General features: G+C 42.9%; 1 protein-coding gene across 1 annotated transcript in view; it reads left to right on the top strand.

Moving 5' to 3' along the window:
* Positions 1-2,483: 2,483 nt before the first annotated feature.
* The window catches only part of STT3B (STT3 oligosaccharyltransferase complex catalytic subunit B), a 46,379-nt gene continuing 27,863 nt past the window's right edge, over positions 2,484-20,999 (top strand). The window contains exon 1 of the mRNA XM_088521138.1: positions 2,484-2,767. Within this exon, the coding sequence (XP_088377264.1) occupies positions 2,484-2,767 (284 nt within the window). The remainder of the gene's footprint in view (positions 2,768-20,999) is intronic.

Below are 20,999 nucleotides of genomic sequence, written 5' to 3'. Positions count from 1 at the left end.
TGCTTATAACTTATGCTGAATTGTTGCCAATAAAGCTTGCTAAAAAGTATAAATTGTTCCCCCAACCATAAGTCTGTACTTCTGATTAATGCTTTATTGCACAGGTGTGTCCAGTTTCTCCTGCATAAATTTTGTTTACTATTCTTTCAATAGCAGGCTGAATGTCGGTGATACATGGTTGCTTTATTAAGAAATAAGCTCTCGGCTGACATTTCCTTGACTCTTTTCAGATCCACAACTGTCAAGATTCTGAACCCTCTACAAATGTAACATAAACTCTGCACTTGGCATTATCCTCCCAGTAATTTCACTGTTAAGGATGCTTGAAAATTAAGTAAGTTTCTTGTCTTTCCTTATAGCATTTGGATATTATTTTGCAAGCTCAGATTAGGGAAGTGATCTCCATGTGCAAAATGATTCACGGTTGTAAGGCAAATCCAACTGCTCAACCACCCACCCATGTGGGCGTTTCTGTGGCTTTTGTGTTCAAAGAAAACATCACCACACACAGAGGAACAAATGAAAATAACTTACCTAAAGTGCTGATATTCACGTTATCCCAGACCACCAACCCCCTTTGACTCCTCAACAACTAGAGAAATGGTCTTGGATGGGTAGGTGGAGGCTGGAAGGGGGAGGAAAAAAAGAAAAAAAATGCATCCTATATACATCAGTGGCACCTAAAGCAGCACCTCTACTGCAGCATTAAACCTAAACTGCCATTGCCAAAAGACAGGATCCAAACTGTTAGAAAGGGAGAATGAAATCATCATTTCAGAACAGTGGACTGGGATTGAGTGCGTTGGAAAACCAGTCAATGCTTTTTAGAGAACGCTTGATGGCTGCAAATTTGTAGGCACTTGCTTTTTGCTCACCAGCCAACTAAAAGAAAAAAAGAAAAAAAAAGAAAAAGAAAAACATGAACCCTGCACTTAAAATGCCAGTTGGTCAGCTCACTGGAGATCTTCAAACCCGCCTGGACACCACCCAGTGCCACATGCTCTAGGTGTCCCTGCTTGAGCAGGGGTGTTGGACTAGATGATCTCTAGAGGTCCCTTCCAATGGCAACCATTCTGTGAGTCTGTGATTAGACAAATCTCACAGTGAAGACTAGAAAAGAGGCAAATAGCTAACAATTTCTCTTGGATGTATTATTAGCCTATTTTAACAAGAGTCGAGCTGAACAAAATATTGAAAAAACATACAAACAAACATAGCCTTTTAAGAGACAGGTTTGGCAAAAATGAGCCTTACAGTTTTCTGGAAATTTTTAGACCTTATCGTAAAAGACTATAGAAGAATGGACTGTTTAGGAACTATGCTATATCCAGGTGTTTTTCAGGTATGCACACATCATACGGTGTAAGTGGTTTCAGTACCGTGCATTTTCACTCTGCATGTGCTGAGCATTGTGCCACGTGGCTTCCTGCCACCTCCACATCATTAATCAGAAGGGAGGCCAGCAAGGGTCCCGCTTGTCGAGGCCCGCCAGAAAGAGCGGTGCCTCAAAACTGTCAGCCTTCCTCAGGCTTTCCTTATGACCAGGGCTTTTACAAAATATTTAAGGAAATTGTGGGTTACCACAGGTTTTCAATAATGACAATGCAGAAAACAGCAACAACAAAATTAAAAGTTTCTGTTTGTCTGTCTGTGGGAACTGCAGGGCTCCCACCGGTGCCCGACAGGCCCAGGTCACCGATGCTGCTTGCAGTGCTGAGGGGAGCAAGCCCAGCCAGAGCTCCCCTGGGGCAGGCCTTGCCTTCGGCTCCTCCTCCTAGCCGCAAGACGCCGGCCCGGCGAGCAGGAGCCGTTGGAGCCGTTGGAAACCAACGCGTGCTCGGGACGCGAGCCGCGGACTACGACTCCCAGCCTGCCTCACGCCACCGCGCGGACGGGGGGAGAGGAGCACGCCGCGCGGAGCACGCCGGGAGCGGCGCCGCCCCGCCATTCCCCACGCACCGCAGCGCCTGGCGCGGCGCCGGAGGGGCGCGCCGCTAGTGACGGCACCCGCGCGCCCTCACGTGATTGGCAGGCCGCGCCCGCTGCCTCGCGCTGATTGGAACAGCCCGCCAGCAGGCCCCGCCCCCTTACGCACACCTCCCCGCCCCTTCCCGCTCGCCTGCCCCGCCGCTCCCATTGGCCGCGCGACCTCGCCCGCCCCGCCCCTCCCAGGTACCTGTCGCTCCGTGACAGGCCGCCGCGGAGCCGCCGTCGGCGCGCCCATTGGCCGCGTGGCCCCGCAGCCCCGCCCCCGCGGCAGGGCGGCAACGCCGAGCCCCGCCCCGCCCGCGGCCCCGCCCCCGCGCGCGGACACGGCCGTGAGGGGGGAGGGAGCGCAGGGAGCGGCGGCCCCGCCCAGCCCCGCCCCGCGGCGCCGCCCCCGCCCCGCGGCACCGCCCCGCCCTCCCCTCCCCTCCCCCGCCCGCCCGCCTCCCCGCCGCACGCGCCAGGCGGAGCGGCTGCGAGCGAGCCCCGCGCACAACATGGCGGAGCACTCGGCCGCCGAGCACAAGCACAAGCCGGCGGCGGCCGCCAACTCCGCGGCGGCGGCGCTCAACAGCCGCGCCGGAGCCGGCGCGGGCGGCGGCGCGGCGGCCGCGGGCCCCCCGTCGGGCGCGGGCGGCCTGTCGGGGGGCCTGTCGCAGCCGGCGGGCTGGCAGTCGCTGCTCTCCTTCACCGTGCTCTTCCTGGCCTGGCTGGCCGGCTTCAGCTCGCGCCTCTTCGCCGTCATCCGCTTCGAGAGCATCATCCACGAGTTCGACCCCTGGTGAGGGACGCGGCGGCGGCGGCTCCCGCTCCGGCACTTCCCAAACTTGCGCCGCCGGGAAGGAGGGAGGGAGGGAGGAAAGGCGAGAGGGAAGGAGGCGCCGCTGCCGCCGCGCAGGGGCGCTGGGGAGCGCGGGCGCCGCGCGCAGGGCGGCCCGGGGCCCCCGAGCGGCCACCGGGGCGGGTGGACGTTGGTGCCAACCGCCAGCTGCGCTCGTGGGACCCCCCCGCGCGCTGATCGTCGCTGTAACTATTACTGTTGTTCCCAGAGGTCCTGCTTTCGCTGCCGTGGGAACGGTGCGTGGCTTCCCCCGCGGCCGTTTCACCCGTTTCACGCCAAAGAGGCAGCAACGGCGCGGGGCCGCCTCGCGGCGGAGCGGGGAGGATGACAGGTCTTGCGGGGCCATCTCCCTCGGGCGGGAGTGCGGCCGTCCGGTGGCGCGGGGCTGCCGGGCGCCCCGTCCTGGCAATGGGCCTGGCCTTCCTTTCTGGTTTTAATATCCTCCCCTTCCCGCCCTTTAAGAATTTAAGAGCTTTAGGGTAGACGGAAGGTGATGTTGGAATAAATAGCTGTGTTTTTAAATCTAAAGTGTCATGTCTTGGGCCCTAATCTCACGAAGGTTGTGCTTTGTGAAATACGCCGTTAAACTTGCATTAAATCTAAAATTATTCCTGTGGTTGCATTTCTGCAAAACGTGCGCGCTGCTTTGATAGTCGCTTTCCAAAGTACAACTTCCTCTTTTTTTTTTTTTCTTTCCCTTCCTCCTTCCATGTAATCCATTCACAAATCATGGCACAGAGGAGTGGATAGAGAACAGGGGATTGCTTTGTTTTAAAACACTCTGTGTACACACACTGTGATGGAAAAGCAAAATTATCTTTAAAACTTCAAGTAATTGCCCATAACTCAAGTGTTTTTCTGCACACACAAATAAATGGGAGGAATGCAAACTTTTAACTGGAAAAGTGAACAATGCAGAGCGCAGTTAAAGATGTCTGTAAAATGAATATGACCTTGGGATTTTATCTGCATGGTACTTTCTAAGGTTATTCTGATCTAGATTTAAACAAAAGACTTCTTCTTTTATCATGGAAAAAAAAAACTTTTTTCTTAAGCCTACCACTTAGGTTTTCATTCAACTTTTACTGATTTTTATAATCAGGCTCATTCTTTGCAGATCCATGGAGATTTCGCAATTTTCAGTTATACAGCTTTTGTTACTAAGTCTTGAAGGACATTTAGAAAGGTGCTATAAGAGTTCAGTTCATAGCCTTAATTATGGTTGTAAAGATAATCCTCTGCTTTTGAGCAATCTGTAAGTTAGTGTGGAGTCATCTTCCTGAGCCTGCAAAGAGAAGGCAGGGCTGCCTGTGCTACTGGACGTAACTTTGCTAAATAGAGAATAGATTAAGTTGACAAAAATTGCTAGTTGTACTGCACATCTCCCTGAGAAGCAGTTGAAATGTCAAGAACCATGTCAGTGTCATGTTGCTGCATGCCAGAAATGGTGAAGGCAAATACACTTAAGTTAATTGGTCAGAAAGAAAACCTAAAATGGTAGAAACTGCGGAAACGTGGGAGAAAACAGCATTTTCTATTGCAGCAGTAACCTTGGTGAGCAGAGTAAAAAAAAGTTGCTGCTTCTAAATACTGTCCAGGAGCTAGATAGGAGTATTTTGTAGTTGTAAGCATCTTACAAGTCTGGCTCTAACGGAGAAAACAGCTTATGAAGAGAGATTAGTGGCAGTGCTATAGGTTAAAAACAAACAAAAACCCCACCACTTCCATATTAGCTTATGTAGGTAAACTGGACACTGTTTTGTTTTCAGGCCAGTGGCTGTAATCTTTGATGGCAGAACTCGCTCTCTGCACTTCTTTGGCCTTTTCAGTCAAACTTGCATTGCCTCAAGGTGCATCTGTTGATATGCTACCTCTCCTTTCTTATTCATCTGTAATCAAGAGAGGGAGCTGCAGCATATTGGAGAGAATGGGGAGCTTTATTCTTCTGAAGGAAAAAATATTGTTGCCTCTAGGGTATAAACAGCTTTTTCCTTTACTTAAGAGTCCAGTTTTCTGTTATGAATATACGAAACAAAGGATGTATGGGGAGAGAGGGATTTGCTTGGGATTATTTGAATCTTGCTGCCTTGCTGCTTTTTTGAATATATATATATATATCCCTTTCATATTACGTTCTGTTGATGGCTGGGTTTAGTTTTGATTTTGGAGGCTTGCAAAGATAATCTCTGCCCCTTATTCTGTTGGCATTTTTATCAGAAATGACCAGAATGTATTAAAATAGTACAGGACAGTGGAGGGCAAGAGCCACTCTGGCTCTATCACAGCGTGAGGAGAAAAGATGGTGTTTTGTTGTCACTCGTAAGCTGGTATCCTGCTTGCTCAAGCTAGTGTTGCTGTTTTCTTCTGCAGTTAATACCCCTTCCATATAGTATTGCTACTTTATCTAGATTTATTGCCTGTGTCTTCATTACTTACCGTATTTGAGCTGACCCAAAGACTTTGAAGAATGTGTGTAATTTTTGGCAGCTGTGGGGTTGGGTGAGCTGTTACGGTCAGTGTTGACTGTAAGCTGTGCTTGGCTATTAACAAACCTTCAGCATCTAGTTCCCTCGCTGGGCCAAGGGCTTGAAGCTCGAACGGCGGTGCTGCTGTGTTGAGATGCGCTGCTTCTGTGTTTGATGCTTGGTTAAATAGGTGGTTGGCTGTTTCAACCAAAGGCACCGTCCTTCCTGTGTTATGTGCGTACAAGTGCGCATTGGAGGCTTCCCACGAATGTGTAACAGCATTTAACTCTGCTAAGATAGGTCATTTCTTCTTTCAAATGTTGCCTGAAATGCCAGTGTGGCTGCTGAACCAAGGCAGTCAGAACTGTTGAATGCTTGTGCAGGGACTGATGTACTTCTAGCCTAGCCATTTGGGTCTAGTGTACAGCTCCAGCGTGCTGCTGTGCAGTTTAGTTTGGCCCCTCCTGTCCTACCCGTGCACATAACGAAACAGTTGCACCCTGTCATATCCTGATACTGATATTAAGTAAGAAATTAACCTGAGTCGTATCAATTGTATCTTCAGCGAGTCCAATTGAAGTAGTAATATTCATTTTGTTTGCGTTGTTTTCAAGTCCCATGTGTTAGAAATGTATCCTGTCATTAATCATATCCAGCAACAGTAGCTCAAAGTCTTTGCCTTTTGGAGAGAGTTTTAACAGATTTGAAAAATGACCAGGTTTGAAAAATCACAGGCATTTTCAAGCTGGCGGGTGAAAACTGGTGTGTCTGAGCACGGGGCCCTCTGTCGTGTTTTGTCTGTGTGAGAGGCAGCACCGGTGCGGTCTCATCAGCTACACGGGACACTTGCTGCCAGCAGGACTGTGGTGTCCTGCTTTTCTGCAGCTCCTTGTACCAAACAGCATGACAGCAGCCTTGTGGGCATCATGAGAACACACCTCTTGATTAAGAAGGATCCTTGCTTCTTTCAAAGTTATGTATTGATCTCTTCAAGCCACCTGCTTTGGAGCTGTCATCAGGACGGCCCCCGTTTATCCTGCCTCACTGAAACTGCTTTGCTGTGCTAAGGGGTGCAATGGTTTGTAGATGGGAAAGCAACCCGCTTTCCACTGCAACCCTCACCTGCAATTAGTGGATTCTAATGAACAGGACAAAGCAAACATAAACTGAACAAACTGAACACATTTGCTTGCCTTTTGGAGATAAAAATCCTTCTTGACCCTAATAGATGAACCTGTCTACCTTGACTACTGCCAGCAGGACAGGTTTTGCTTGATTCAAGTCACATTTGCTGAGTGTATTCTTTAGCTCTTGGAAACTTTTTATATCAATGAAAACTTCCACTATAACACCTATAACTAATATGTGAAAAAAATATAATTTAGATACCAAGTGTGACTTGAGGGTGAACACCAGAAGAAGGGTATGGATATAATCAAATACCTGAGGCTGTGTAAATGAATTGATTTCACTGGGAAAGACTAAGGTGTAGTTAGCAGATCTAATGATCGCCTTTTGGGGTAGGAGTTCTCTGTGACCAGCTGTGCAGTCCTGCTTTTTTTCCTTTGTGCTTGCTCTAAGAACTCATGGTGAGCTGATTGAATGAGGTAAGTTGTCAGAATACTGCAGCGTTTCAGTTCCCTGAGCCTGCCCGCTATCAGGTTGCATATTGCAGTTTAGTTTCTTAGTTTGAGGAAAACTATGTATGAACATTAGAAAGGAATGTAAAGTGTGACTGATTTTAGAGGGTGAAATCAGAGTGGGTGTATGGTGGAGATATGTGTATACAGTTTTTTTTTTTTTTTTTTTTTTTTTTTTTTTTTTTGATTAAGATTGCTCAGTCCACAGGCTGTGATCTGCCCTGGCCCTCCCAGGCAGTTCATCTGGCCATTGCTTAACTGGTAGTGACTCTTTCCGCTGGGCGGACTGACAGCAGACTGCATAATAAATGTATTAATCTCGAGTGATGGCAGCCACTATAATCTCTAAATTGCTCTTTGTGGAGCTCTCAGTCCAGCACATAACCTAGTTGAAAGTGACTTTATTGGTGTGGATCTCTAAGAAATATTTCCCACCCATTTTAGCAACTCTTCTCTTAAATACTTCCTTTTGTTTACAATATTTGACAACTTCCAGACCTTTGGAAAACATTTGGTTTCAATACAGTTTGAATATAATCACTTTGGATTGATCTTGAAATGTTGGCAAATGTCACGATGCTCATATTAACTTGCTATGTAACATTCATTAACAAACTTTTTGATTATAAGAAAAGTGAAATAGTTTTTCAATCTGGGAAAATGAAAAGAGCAAATAATCTTAGAAAAGATTATGCTCTTACTGATAATGAACAATTGGATTATAATAGTTTGTGAGTTCTTTTTATTAATATATGAAAGAGGCATATTACATCCGAATGATGAAAATACCTGTACTCCAGTAATAGTGATTTGAGTAGGATCTCAAGTTGCCTGATGCCTCCAACTACTTTTTGCCATTTTATTCTAGTAAGTTTTCTTAGCCCTTTCCCGAAGTTATAACATAGTCTCCAGATGGAGTTAGCAAAGCCTCTGTGTGTGCATAAAAGGCAAGTTTAGGGATATTTGTGTTCTCAAAGAATAGCCTGGCAGGTATCTTCCACTCCCTAAGACCCCCTTATAATGAGGGAGATTAGGCACCTTTTTTGGATCACATCAATTGAAATATGATACATCCCAAGACATGCTCAGCACGGTCCCCCACACTTGGCTACTTGCTACTTTCTAAACCCTAATCCCTGAGTGTCTAGGGATTTGAACAGCCTTTCCATGGTTAGCCACTTGGAGAGTACTATTTTGAAGATGAGAGAAGTTTTTGTAGAGAGTTGGTAAGGTGTTCTGAGCATGGAGAAGCTGTGAAAACGACTGTGCTGGATTCACTGCTGCTTTCCAGGAAAATGCAGAAATAAATATTAGAAAGAAGAACATTGAACAGAAAGTTGACAGCATAGCAGGGAGAAGATTTTGCATTAGCAGGAAGACTTCAAATTGGGTCAGGCTAGACAGAGGCTAGCAAAAGATGAAGTTCCCCTTGCAAACTTGTAAAACATAATTGATGTACAAATTAAAACACTGCTCCTTTTCTAGAAGCTTTTTTTTTTTTTTTTTTTTTGCTTTCAGTAGGCAGCATTTCTTTCCTCACTTGCACAACTTGTAATTGGGTTGAAAACTTCATCAGACTTCCTGTGAGTGCAGTCATGGGGATATGAGTGATAGTCTGAGAAAGACAGTGTTCATAAAATTCGTAGGATATGTTTGAACAAGAGTATTTTCTGCAGCTTTTTTCTAGAGGGGAAAAAATAAGAGAAGAAGCAGAATACTTGCCCAGCTTATTATTTAGTGGATAGTGTAATTAGACTTGAAATGAAAAATGTATGGGAATGTTTTGTGAAGGCTAATTTGAGTTGAACTGACCAGTTTAGTTTTTAATACTCCTTTTTGTAGTCTTAGACAATGCACTAGCTTGTCAAGTGCTCCTGAGTGACTGCTATGGTCAAAGTGGTTGAACTTGATTTTTTTTTTTTTTTTTTGTGAGTATCCTACTATTTGAGCAGCTTAATATGCCCTGTTTTTAAGCTGCAATTTGATTTGGTTACATAGAGCCAGGTTTGGTTTATAAAGGTTCCCTTTCGCTTTCTATCATAATCCTCTGTTATTGTCTCTGGTTTTGGCAAACTGTAATGCTAATAGTCCATGTTTCAAATTTCACTCACTTTGTTTTGTTTTTAAGTTTAAATTTTGAATAGTAAACCCATCATGAAAATTCAGCTTACTGCATAAGTGCTCATAGTTCAACGCTGGGCTGAGGGAGTTAGGTTTACGGAGATGCCTTGGCTGTCCCAGAGAACTTGCTTCTGATTCAGGTGGATTATTCTCGCTTTAATGTGTGTCTGAGCACGTGCTGCTGAAAGCTTGCTTTGCTTCTTAGTTTTGAAAATTCATTTCTTGCAGCTCTCTGAGGTACATTTGTACTGACCTTTACAGACAAACCTGAGGGCTTCCTGCTACTTAACAGAGCCATTAAAGCTGCTGCTTTTCCATGCTGTGGAACCTGCACCCCATAGCAGTGCACACTTTAAAAATCCTTTATCAAAGCTTTTTCTAACAGTCTTACCAACTTGCTTATGTTTAATATTTGGAGAAGAAAGTGAAGTTAGGGCAAGTAAGCAGAGGGACCACTGCTATAGTGTGTGCTTTACGTCTGCAGCAAATCCATAATATATCCAAAAGACAGACTTGACTTCTGGTCCTACAGCAGAGCAGAGCTTGTGACCTTTATTTGGTCGTTGCTGAGAATCAAACTGCTGCATTTTAATGTTGGTAGCCTCTAGGTCTGGGCTTGGGAGGTGCCGTGGATTTGATCCTAATAACTGTGATGCACCTTGCAGAAGTTGAAGCAGTCCGAGGAATGAATTTAAAAACATAGATACAAGCCAAATAGTTCAGCTTCTGTTTTTCTCAGCTTACTGGTACTTTACCTGGGTAAAAGCTCCTGTGACATAAGGAGAATTAAGTGCTCTTACACTTGTTCTTGCTGTTAAGCATGGCCATATCTCTGTGCTTTAGAAAGAGTAACAGTCTGTTTTAAACAAGGAATAACTAGCTGAGCCTTTGTACATTGAGCAGTTTTAAAAGCAGGAAATGTTGTATAGAATGTACCTGATATGGTTAACCCAAATGTGTGCTACTTTTTAAGCAGCTTGTCTAATGTCGCAAACTGCGTATGTGGGTTATAATAAGAATTACTGCTGGCTATTATAACACTGACCATGCTGCTTTCTACAAGCAGTTGATTTACATGGGTTAAATGAGATTCTTGTGGAGCTGACTGGGGTTCTGCTCGGCTGATAATCACGGGATGGTTGGGTTTGGAAGGGCCAAACTCCCCTCAAGCGCCAACTCTGTACTCAAGCAGGGCTGCCTAAAGTGGATTGGTCGGGATTTGTGTCCAAACAGCTCTTGAATATTCCCAAGGAGCAAGGAATAGTCACAGTCTCTCTGGGTAACCCATTTTTCTTCCATGGAGGTTTCTGCACATTAATAAGATACGTGTTTGTAATCCATGGGGATACTATTCCAAGGCACACTTTCAAAACTTTCTTCCCCTAAAACAAAAAATCTTGGAAAATTTCTTTACAGTTGAGGGTGTGATTTTGATGTGTTCATTTGGGGGGTTGTTTGTAATGCAAGCTATTATTTATGATTTACACAGTATTCTGCACATTTATTTAAAGATTACTTAGCTCCTGTTTGTTCAGAGGCACAAGCTACCCTGATTGTTGAGTAGCAAGTGATTTGGCAGAAAGGAAATATACAAAGTTACTATGTAATTTTAAACTGTTAGAGCAAACATGTTTGGGCAGCCTGTTTGCTTCTTCTCCTCCTCCCGGACAAAGCTTTATCTTTTATGCAGTTATTGTATCCTATGTGGTAGCCAACTTGTTTTTTTAAGTTCCAAGGAGTATGGCTTAGTGGTGGCACCCAAAGGTGATTTTATTTAATTCTGATCTACTTGATAGGTGTTTATTTTCAGGAAACTTTGGTGTGAAAAGCACCTCTCTGGAGATGCGGCTGACCAGGAAGACCACGTGTTGGTTCGTACAAGATCATACTTGTGTGCTGTGCCCAAAGGATATGAAAATAAGCGATGTATTTTCTTGACGCAGAAGCCAAACAACAAAACAAGGCTACTTGTCCTGTATACCTTTTTCAAAGACTTAAAAAAAAAAAAAAAAAAGAAATCTCTGCCTAGTTTACATATTTTAAGTTTAGTATTGGGTTTTAATGACTTTTAAAATTCCTTCATTTTATTTTTATTGGTAACAGAAGGAATGTTGCAAACTTTTCAAAATCAGAAAGTTAATAAAAGAAATTTGAAGCTTTTGCCTTATATTGGTGTTAACAGTGGGAGTAAATGGGTGGTTTGCTTTCTTGTAGAACAAGAATGACTAAAGCTAATGCTTTTTAAAAAAAAAAAAAAAAACTTTCCAAAAACTTGTGTAATGCTACTTGCTTTGATTAGTCTATCCTATACAAGTGACTAGAATGATTTATCTAATATCAAATGAAAAACTGCTGCACATGTCTGTTGGTTCATTTTACTCTGTAATGGCTTTAATCTTTTATTTGCCAAATAGAAAATGGATTTTGACACTGAAGAGACTACATTAAACATTTGCAACAGTGTCTTAATTTGTGATGTCTTGAGTCAGTCATATTTTACTGCTGGTGATGACAAATGTATTTTTTCTTCTTTGTCTAAACACCTTCAGGAATCAAAGTTGTGCAGCTTACTGTTTGGTTTCTTTAATTTTGCAGTTAACTACTTATTTACCAGCTCATCTGCCCCCAGTAGAACTTATTTTTTATGTGGAAAGCCTGGATGATGCGTCTTGTGTCAAACGCATCATGCTTATAACAGTTTCCTCCCTGAATTTGGTATTCTAGCTTTTGCTTTGGAGAGCCTTCTTCAGAGAGTGCCTGCTTCCTTGTTCCAGCCCTGCCATCGTGACTTGAGCACAGGAAACATAGGGATCATGCCATGGTTTTGCTTTGCCATCGTGTGTTCTGGGCAGTGCCGTCTGCTGCCTGCCCTCGGGATACCTTCGAGAAGCAGCAGTTAAGGGCAGCTTTAAAGGGTGGTTGAATGGTGCTTTTACCTAGGATATTAAGCAGTGTTATGTCTGTCTCATTATCTGTTATGCTCTGCTGCAGTACCTGTGGATTGCGCTTGCACATCAGAAAGTGTGGGAAAGCCTGTGGAGAATGATTCCAAAGATTCCTAAAAATCTGTTCTGGCAGTTAAGAGTGTTTTGAGTAAAACCTGACTCTGAATCCTTACAATTTTTTGGATGTGCCGCCAGCCTTCTCTGCACCAGTACAAAGTAACCCAATCTGCCTCTGATCCGGTGGGGCAGCTCTCCTGAAATTCCTACCATCTGTTGGACGCTTCCCGAGATAGCTTTCTGCCATCTTAGCAAGTTGAAGCAACCCAAAAATCTGATAAGTGCAGGTGTCAGGGCATGCAGCAGAGTGAGGCAAGGAGGAAACTCTGCCCTTCCGCAGTGGCAGGGAGCTGTTGTATTGGCACATCTTGTACCCTGATTTGTTTTCGTGTCCCCATTAGGTCTGTGATGGACAGGCTGTTGGTTATTCAGAAGTAAACATAGCAATGGCTCCTGCCAAAGCTGCTCCTCTGTGCTGTAACTATTTAAATGTTCTGCCAGAAATAGCCCTGTTGTTGTTTAATGATTATATGGGATGTCAGGGATCTAGAGCCAAATCCCTTTTCTGAATCAGAAAGGCTAACTCAAGTACTCTAGTCCTCTGATTTAGCTGGGCATTTGGTGCAAGACTTGACAGGGCTGGAAGGTCCTGGAACAGGCCCATCTAATTCATCTCTGGAGAGTGGGGGAAGAGAAGATTTAGGATAAAACAGACCAAAAACTATCCCTTGACAGTCTCTGCTAGATCCTTCCCAACAGCTCTTGTATCCCCTTGTAAACCACTTATTTTTCTTCCCTCCCTGAACTGCAGCTGACCCGTTGATTTAGTGTCCCCCCGCCCTTGCCTGTTTCCTTTCATAGGCTCCCAGTGTTCGGTTTGCTCCGGGTTGAGTGCAGGCGTGGCACTCCACAGCAACGCATGTTCTTTAATGAAACGGCTTTGGACACTAAGCACAGCCCTTCTACTGTGCATTTACAGAGATGGAAGGCTATATAAAAGTACACTGATGTAGCCAGCTGGCCAAGGAGTGATCATAGAATCGTTATGGTTGGAAAAGACCTTCAAGATCAAGTCCAACCATGATGTAGCACGGAAAGGACATGCTTCCAGACTTGTGATACCCAAGGCAATGCTGTGTATAGTCTGCAAGTGTTTCTGCATGTAGTATTAAACCCACCTCGCCTAACAGTCTCACCCAGCACCACCTCAGTATGATTCCAAAATAACTTCTTACTAAATATCTAACAAGACAGGAGAGCACAATAAAATAGTTTGGAAGTAGTTTGAAACGTATAATATGGTAACACTGAGCAATTCTGAAAACCCATCCTGTAGAGAGATAATAAACATGCAATTTGAATCTCACTTTGTACACAGCAGAAGTTTAATATTAATTTTAAGTACTGTTTCTCTTAAATACTGAACACTAATCACTGCGGTACACTTAATTTGTAGTGTTTTCATGAGAATACCTAATAAAAGAGCAAGTAACATTTTCTTATTACATTTCTATGATGCTTCTAACTTAGTCTTTGAAGAAAAGCAACCATTAGGTACAGTTCTTAAGCTGAATTAAATTTGGTGAAAATTTGCGTTTTTTTATTTAGATTTGCTTAAAACAATATGAAAGATATGAATTGCATATAATAGAGAACTGATTTCAAATTCTGCTTACCATACTCTGCAAACAAGTCAGCTACTAAAAGAATGCAAAGTATAGTTTAAAAGGTAAACTTTTATCTCTGTGTTGTAGGAGAGGATGAAGACCACTTTCCTCTGCCATCTCCCTGCTTGGTCTTTGCTTACCTTATTGACAAGCTCCTATTCCTGTGCTGATTCCCTTCAGTGTGGGAGTATGCAGTCACTTTGGAAACATCTGGAACTATTGCTGCCTTCTGCTGGGCTGCATTAATAGATCATGTGAGTACTCCTAATCTGCTTCAGTGAAAAATCAGGTGGAATAGTTTTGATGGTGTTCAGCTGGTCTACCTTTTAGCTGTGAGTCAAGCTAATTTAGCTGATCTTTGCCCTGAAGCAGATAAAAGGAGAACAGGCCTGTGCCTAAGCCAGCTATGCTCAGCCACAGGATAACTGCAGCAGCTGAGTTGGAGAGCATGTATAAGTCAGTGCCAGCCATTATAAAGCTGTGTATTTATTTATCTCTCCTTCCCCTTCTTATCCTTTTGCAGTTTGGGCTGCATTCATTCCTTTTCTTTTCAACTTTGTTTAATCAGGGCCTAATTAGACACACTTCTAGGCTTCCCCTAAGCCTGGGAGTATTGGCTTGTTTCATGTGGAGACAGCTAAATGCATATCTGTCTAGGTATGTGCATAGTCACAGCTGAAAATTGCCTGGATCCCTGCTATAATCTGACAAATGCAATATTTACATCTATTGATATCAGATTACAGATGGATTAAGCAGAATTTCTGAGCAGACATACATGAACTTAGGTCTTTAACCAGACCTCAATCACTCAATGTTAACTGTTAAAGTTAGGTAGGCTATCTGATTCTGCTCTGCTGGTGCTTTGTATAATCCACTCCAAAGCATGAATTTTTATTTTTTGCAGCATCTATTGTAGGAAAAGTCAATAAGTCAGTATTGCAACAGATGGTGCTGAACAGGTGCACTGTGAGGGTCCAGCTTCTCAATTTAACATAATCTGCAACCAGAAAGGACTGTTGTAAGGAAGCATGCACAGGCTGGAGTTAACCAGGGCTGCTTGAAAGAGGAAGAGTAACAGATGTTTTAAAGGCTTTACTAAAGTGAAAATATTTAAGGAATAGAATATTGGGTGAAATGTTACCCTATTTTAATTTGCTAAACAGATTCAGCCTGCTGATATGCAAGCAGAGCACTTTAAATATTGCTTTGTTTTTGTGAGCTAACAAAAATAAAAAGACTGTGTTGACATAACTGCTCACTGACCTGCAGTGTCATGAAAAATGGTATGGGGAAATGGGTTTTAGAGAATGGATTGGTCTCTCTTGTGCCTGGGCCTCCTCTTTCCAATGGTACAAGGAAATTCAGGCAGCTCACAAATAGCACGGCCGGCTGATTCCTTTCTGCCCTGTCATGTGCTTTACACAGTAGGAGGGGCCAACAAGTCACCTTCGATCAGACTTTCACCTAATGGGAGGTGGCTCTGAACTTTCTGTTTTTCCAACTGTATTTCGGTGTAGCTGGCACTTACCTGGGTGCCACTGTGCTCTGATACATAAATAACTTTGATTATGAAGTAGATGTGATAACCATAACACATACTCCCAAACAGTTTAGAAAGTAATTAAGATAACTACAATGAATAAGAGGTATCTTTTATTTTACTCTACATTTCAGAGTATTACAAAATTAGTATTTTCTGAGGGGTATATCAGATCTTGCTAGAGGAAAGCATGCAGCAAGTGTGGGATCTACTTAATAAAAGAGTCCATTATAGTTGTGTAGGGGTTATAGGTTGCTTTCTTCTATAGTAGAAGACCATAAGGAGAGACTTGGGAGCTACCTGTTCTGTTCCCAGTCACTGCTCAAGCGGCAGTTGGGTCTAGAGTCACATTCCTCAAGGAAAGAATATTTTAGTGCTCAGAATATGTAACTTGACTGACTACCTCAGCATTTTGCTTCGGTTAAAGGCTACCAACCTGTAACTTCGAAGTTCTTGAAGGTATGTTGCCTTCATCCTTTTAAGGGCAAGGATGGCATGAGTGTGCATCATCTGTAATAACATTAGTATATGTTCAAGGATGTTAAGTGCAAAGCCTTCAAAGTTGCAAGATGCAAGGTTAATGCTTTACTGAGTGGCCCCACAACACTCAGTGGAGGGGAGAAAAAGAAGAGGAAAACAAAACCCCAGCACAGTATCTTTTGAGTTTATGGTATTTAATACTGCACCACGCAGGGAAATGATGCCTCTCAAGAAGCTGTTGCTATCATAAGATATGCAACAAATGTGGCTACCAGTATTGATATCAGTTGTAGTGTAGTATCTGCAAAGAAGTATGTTTCCAGTGGAGAAGAAAACAAGAATTTGGACTTTCCGTCTGGAAATTTTGAATGAATCTGTTTCATTCTTACCATTGAAACCTCTTCAGAATTTTGGCTGTCCAAGAAAAAAATGCACCATCACTTTCCTATTAGGTGTAATATGTTGTTAAATGTTATGCATGCTAGACTTCACTTGCGGAGCGTGATTTTCGGAATGAGTAAAACTGAGTCTTTTGTTAATAATTTTTCCTGAGCGATTGAATAATTCGAAGGCAGGAGAGACAAAAAAAGGCTTTAAAAGGATTTATAGGTGTCCATGGAAGTATCTGAAACTCCAGGCAGGCAGCAGCACAGTGATGACGTGAAGAGTATCCTGGCTTCGGGTTTGGTGTGTCCTGTGAGGAGTATAAGCTGTGGCTGTGGAATACTTTAAAAAACTTGCAACTGCTTAGCAAAACACTGGCCATGGCCCATGCCCTCTGAAGAGATTGCAGTGCCTGTATGTACCCTGTGGAATCTTGTGTCATTAACCTACTGGAAATAGGCGGCTCCTCATTTCAGCGCTTGGATCTTGTTTCAGGAAGTCAAAATACCATCCAAGAAGTGACAGCGCGAGTGCCGTAATCCTTTCTAAGTACGTTGGTAGATGTGTTGGGAAAGTGGAAACCCTTCTGATATTCTTCAGGACTTCCACTGGGTACGGTTGAATGTTGTATCTGAAAAATACAGCTGTCCTCCTGCTTGTACTTGCATCTCTCTTTTGGTCTAAGCTTCCCTTTCTTTCCCTGCTAGGGATTGTGATAACTATGTTACAAACGGAAGGAGTCTGGTCGCTTAGTTGGAATCTAGGAGCAGAAACTACTTCCTCTGACTCCAAGTTTTTATCATATTTTAAGTTAGGTGGCCCATGTCACTGCAAAAGTTCTTGTCTTCATCTTGCTATCTTATTGCTTAAGGTCCTACATATCCTTTGAATAACAAAGAGGGCTTCACCACATTTGATTTTGTTTTCAGATTTTCGTATTTTAAAATTGAAAGCACAATCACGATCAGTTTTGAACCCGAGGGAACACAGAATAATGATATTGCTTCCAAGTCTGTTATCAAGCATGGGACTGCTAGGTGGCAATTAGCTTGCAAGGTGAGTGTTTCTCTTTTCAAATGGCTCTACTTGCACGGGAGAAAAAAAAAGCATAAAGATCAATTGGCTCTCTCAGGACAAGGGTCTCTCGAGCACTTTCATCCTCTTTCATGTATTAGTTGAGGCTTATCTTAGAATACAAAGAGTAATTATGTATACATAAACTAAACGCAGGTAAGCATCTTCATGATGGAAGTAATGCCAAAGTACCTCATTACATGATTTATGAGGTACTGTGCTTCCATTTTAAAAATGCATGCAAAACTCATGTCGTGGTCATTGCCAGTTCATAGATACAGACTCTAGAATAAGCTTTTCAGGGTGATATGCTCGTGCAATATGAAAGGAAGCAGGTGTTTTTAGATTTGATTCAGAATACTGTGTATACATCTTCTTGTCAGTGAAAGTTATTGAGCTCTCTCACTAAGTTTTCCATGGAAGTGTTGCATTTAATACATTTTTCCTTTGGATGCAAACAATATGTTGGATTTGGAGTCAATCTGTAACTATAACTTTTTCAAGAATCTAGAATTTCTATCTCTAATTAAGATGCTATATTGCATAATTGATTCTGTAATCTACACTTGCATTGAAAACTAGCCCTTAGAATTGCTCAGATAGCTTGTAACATTCGTCATTGGTTTATATCATGTCATTTTTCTGAGTCTGCAGATGTGAAAGTTTTGTGCGTTTGTAGCTGAAGGTTTTTAGTCCATGGAAGCCTTCATAAATGCAGGCTTAGGAAAATTTCAACATGTTCTGCTATTGGGAGATTATGCATTCTCATAGAGCTAGGTATGAAATGCACAGATAAGAAGGCTAGATGAACAGGCAATTTTTGCTTGAAACTGAGAGGTTTTTAAGCAGTCAGCAACTTCATGTGAGAAACAACACTCTGATCTTGCACCTTGTTTCAAGAGAAGGGTCAAATGCATTAGCGTAATTTGCTTTAAATGTTAACATCTAGGTGAAGTAACTGCACGTCTATATTTGTGCACTTCTCCTCCCTCCATGTTTTCTTACTGTCCTAGTACGATGAATTTTACTTAAAATGTTAATATGAAATAGCGCTTTTGTCAAGAAAGTGCTAAACTTGGGAATGTCAAAACCAAAGATGTCTCCTTATAAATATAGCAGTAATTGTTGCTGCAAAGTGTTGCAGAGTTTGATAAATCTGGGATATAGCAAGTGATCATAGTGAACAGCATTAAGGAATCATCTTGCAGCATTATTTTGTTCTCAAAAAAGCAGTTTACAGTGTGAAAAAATCAAGGCTAAGCATGAGCAGATAGATCGGTGTCCCCCAGAGTGCCCCGAGATGAATGCCGTCATGTACAGGGCATCTTGGTTGTGATTGCTGGAATCCCCAGAAAGGCTCAATGTACAGCACAAGGCCATACTTTGGTGGTCAGGACTTGTAATCCTCCAACATACCTTGGGTGAGGTTAGTTTGAAGATTCCCTTAAACCTTGGCCCAAAGGAAGAGACAGTTCTAGCCAAGGACTCTGCCACACTCTGATCCTGTGCCAGGTGATAGGTTCTGTAATGCTACTACTGGAAGTACGATACGACTAACACAGTGTGAAAAGTGCCGGGAGAGCGAAGCGTTGTGTGTGCAACAGCTACGTGCAATATCCTGCTGTTAGCAGCTCTGCCCCGTCTGGCCCATGGGGAAACATCTGGAAGGGCCGGGAGCAGAGCGCTGGGAAGTGCGTAAGCGGGATCGGAGCGAGGTGTTGGCGCGTGGTCGTCTGAGCGCGGGTGCACTCAGCCCGTTGCCGCCGCCCTCTCAATTCCCAAAGCCGGCGCTGACGCGCTGCGTGGTCCGCAGGATTCTCCGTGTCTGCACGTGCTTTCTCTCGCCTTCCTGAGGGGAGAAAGGTGAGCGCCCTCGTTCTTGAAGCCAAAACGAGATGCTATAGTTAAGCTTCAGCGTTTTTCTTAAGGTTCCTTCGGTCAAAAGGCTGTTTCTTGTTCTCACTTATAGCTCTTCGCACAGTGAAAAATTAATTTACTTATAGTATTTCTAATATTTTCTGCTCTAAAGGCATGCTCAGTTGCCTCTGCAGGCTTTCAATTTGCAGCAAAAGAAAATCAATCCCTTTTTAAAAGAGTCAGTTTATACATTTATATCCATCCAAAAGCATATTAGAAGGGAAGATTAAGTTTTGCTGTCTTAAATGTTGAAAGTAAAAATGTTCTTTTGTGTTTCAATTTTAAGTGATAATTCATTCTTGTAAAGTCGTTTTATTAAAGACTTAATGTGCTGCTGCCAAAGCAGGAAACAGTTGTTCACGTCCCTCTGAAGTCAGTTATGAAGCTTTGCTGGTTTGAAACACGAGGGGAATGTCAATATGTACTCTTCTTGCCCACTTCATTTGTTTAACTAATCTCTTAATGCTGTAAAAGCAAACATGAGCCATCCTTTGGAGGGCTCTGTGAATTTGAGTCAAGATTTAAAAATTTGAAACTAATCGCTGTTAGTAAATACGTTATCTTGTTTCCTTTTTCATTGTTAAGGGATAACACTATTGACTGGGGTTTCGGTGCATTTTCAGTCATGTCCATAACTGCCTGGATTATGTGTTTGTTGTGGTACACACAACCCCTGCTTTTTTCCTCGCACAGTGCTGCAGGCTGGGCACTGAACACATTAGCAATAAACCTTGCTCCACCAAGATAAGAGGCTAATTTTACAGGTACAGCATTTCAGAGATGATTGTAGTTGACAGCTCAGAACTGGAGAATTAATTAATATTTGGAAATCTAGTCAAATGGGAATATTTGCAGGCTTATTAGAAACAAATGTCACATTGCTGTTTGATACAAGGATTTCTAGGTCACAGTGACGGATGTTTGTGTGAATTTCCTTATATAAACATGACTAATTGCTTTTGAAAGCTGAGTTTTATCAGTTAATGTATCTTATACAACTGCTTATTGACCATAAAAGAGAGCTTTCCTGAAAACATTGTGTACTATCTATATACGTGGGGTTTTTCTTGTCTGGTGCTGGGATGGTCCGTCGACATCTGGGCCTGAATTTCAGTTCTTTTTGTTTTTTTATAGTGTAGACAAATCTGCCTGTGACCCTTGTGTAGATGTACTGCAAGTATTAGGCTTGTCCTACTGATCAAACAAATAGGAACCTGATGGGTCTTATTACAGTCTTGAGCACTATGAGCTTTATTCTGATGAAATTGGCTCAAGGTAAAGGAGTTATATTTTGGGGGTGTTAGATGTATAAAAGAATTTAATGTAGATTTTAATTTTGTATCAGAAGTGATGCTTATTACTGTTGATTATGTATAAATGGATACTTTCAGAAATAGACAAAAAAATACACAGACTCTTAGCTTTGTGTGCTAACTCTATGTAAAAGTCTTTGATGTTGGGTTTGCTTATCTAATCTGCTGTTTTGGTATTTCATTTAGTCATGGGACTTGGTACTTAGATTAACATAATCCTTTACTAATGTTTTCACTAATGAATTTCTCATTAACTAAATGTCCATTGGAGTATCTGTTAGGAATTATTTTGCCATTTGGGGTAATGTACTCTGCACTTTTTCTCACAGCAGTCTGATACCCGATTTAAAGAGTGGCGAGACTTTGTAGGAGGTAGATTTTGCCATTTAAAGTAGGGAAAATCGATTATTTGCCAGGAAAGGGAAAGAGTAATGACTTGGTGGCAATGAATACGTGCTTTTTAGGGGTAAATCGGGAGTGTGGAAGACTGAAATGAAGGTGTGCGTGGGAGGCCTCCAAGGAGCGTTGTGCTGCAGGGAGCCTTCCCTGCCTTAGGAAAGGGAACG

This window comes from Tinamus guttatus, unplaced genomic scaffold (genome assembly GCF_059628265.1).
Source record: "Tinamus guttatus ecotype Peru unplaced genomic scaffold, ASM5962826v1 Tinamus_guttatus_pri_ptg000115l, whole genome shotgun sequence".
Taxonomy (NCBI): domain Eukaryota; kingdom Metazoa; phylum Chordata; class Aves; order Tinamiformes; family Tinamidae; genus Tinamus; species Tinamus guttatus.
The sequence above is the reverse complement of the archived record's forward strand: the minus strand, read 5'-3'. Positions and strand labels throughout refer to the sequence as shown.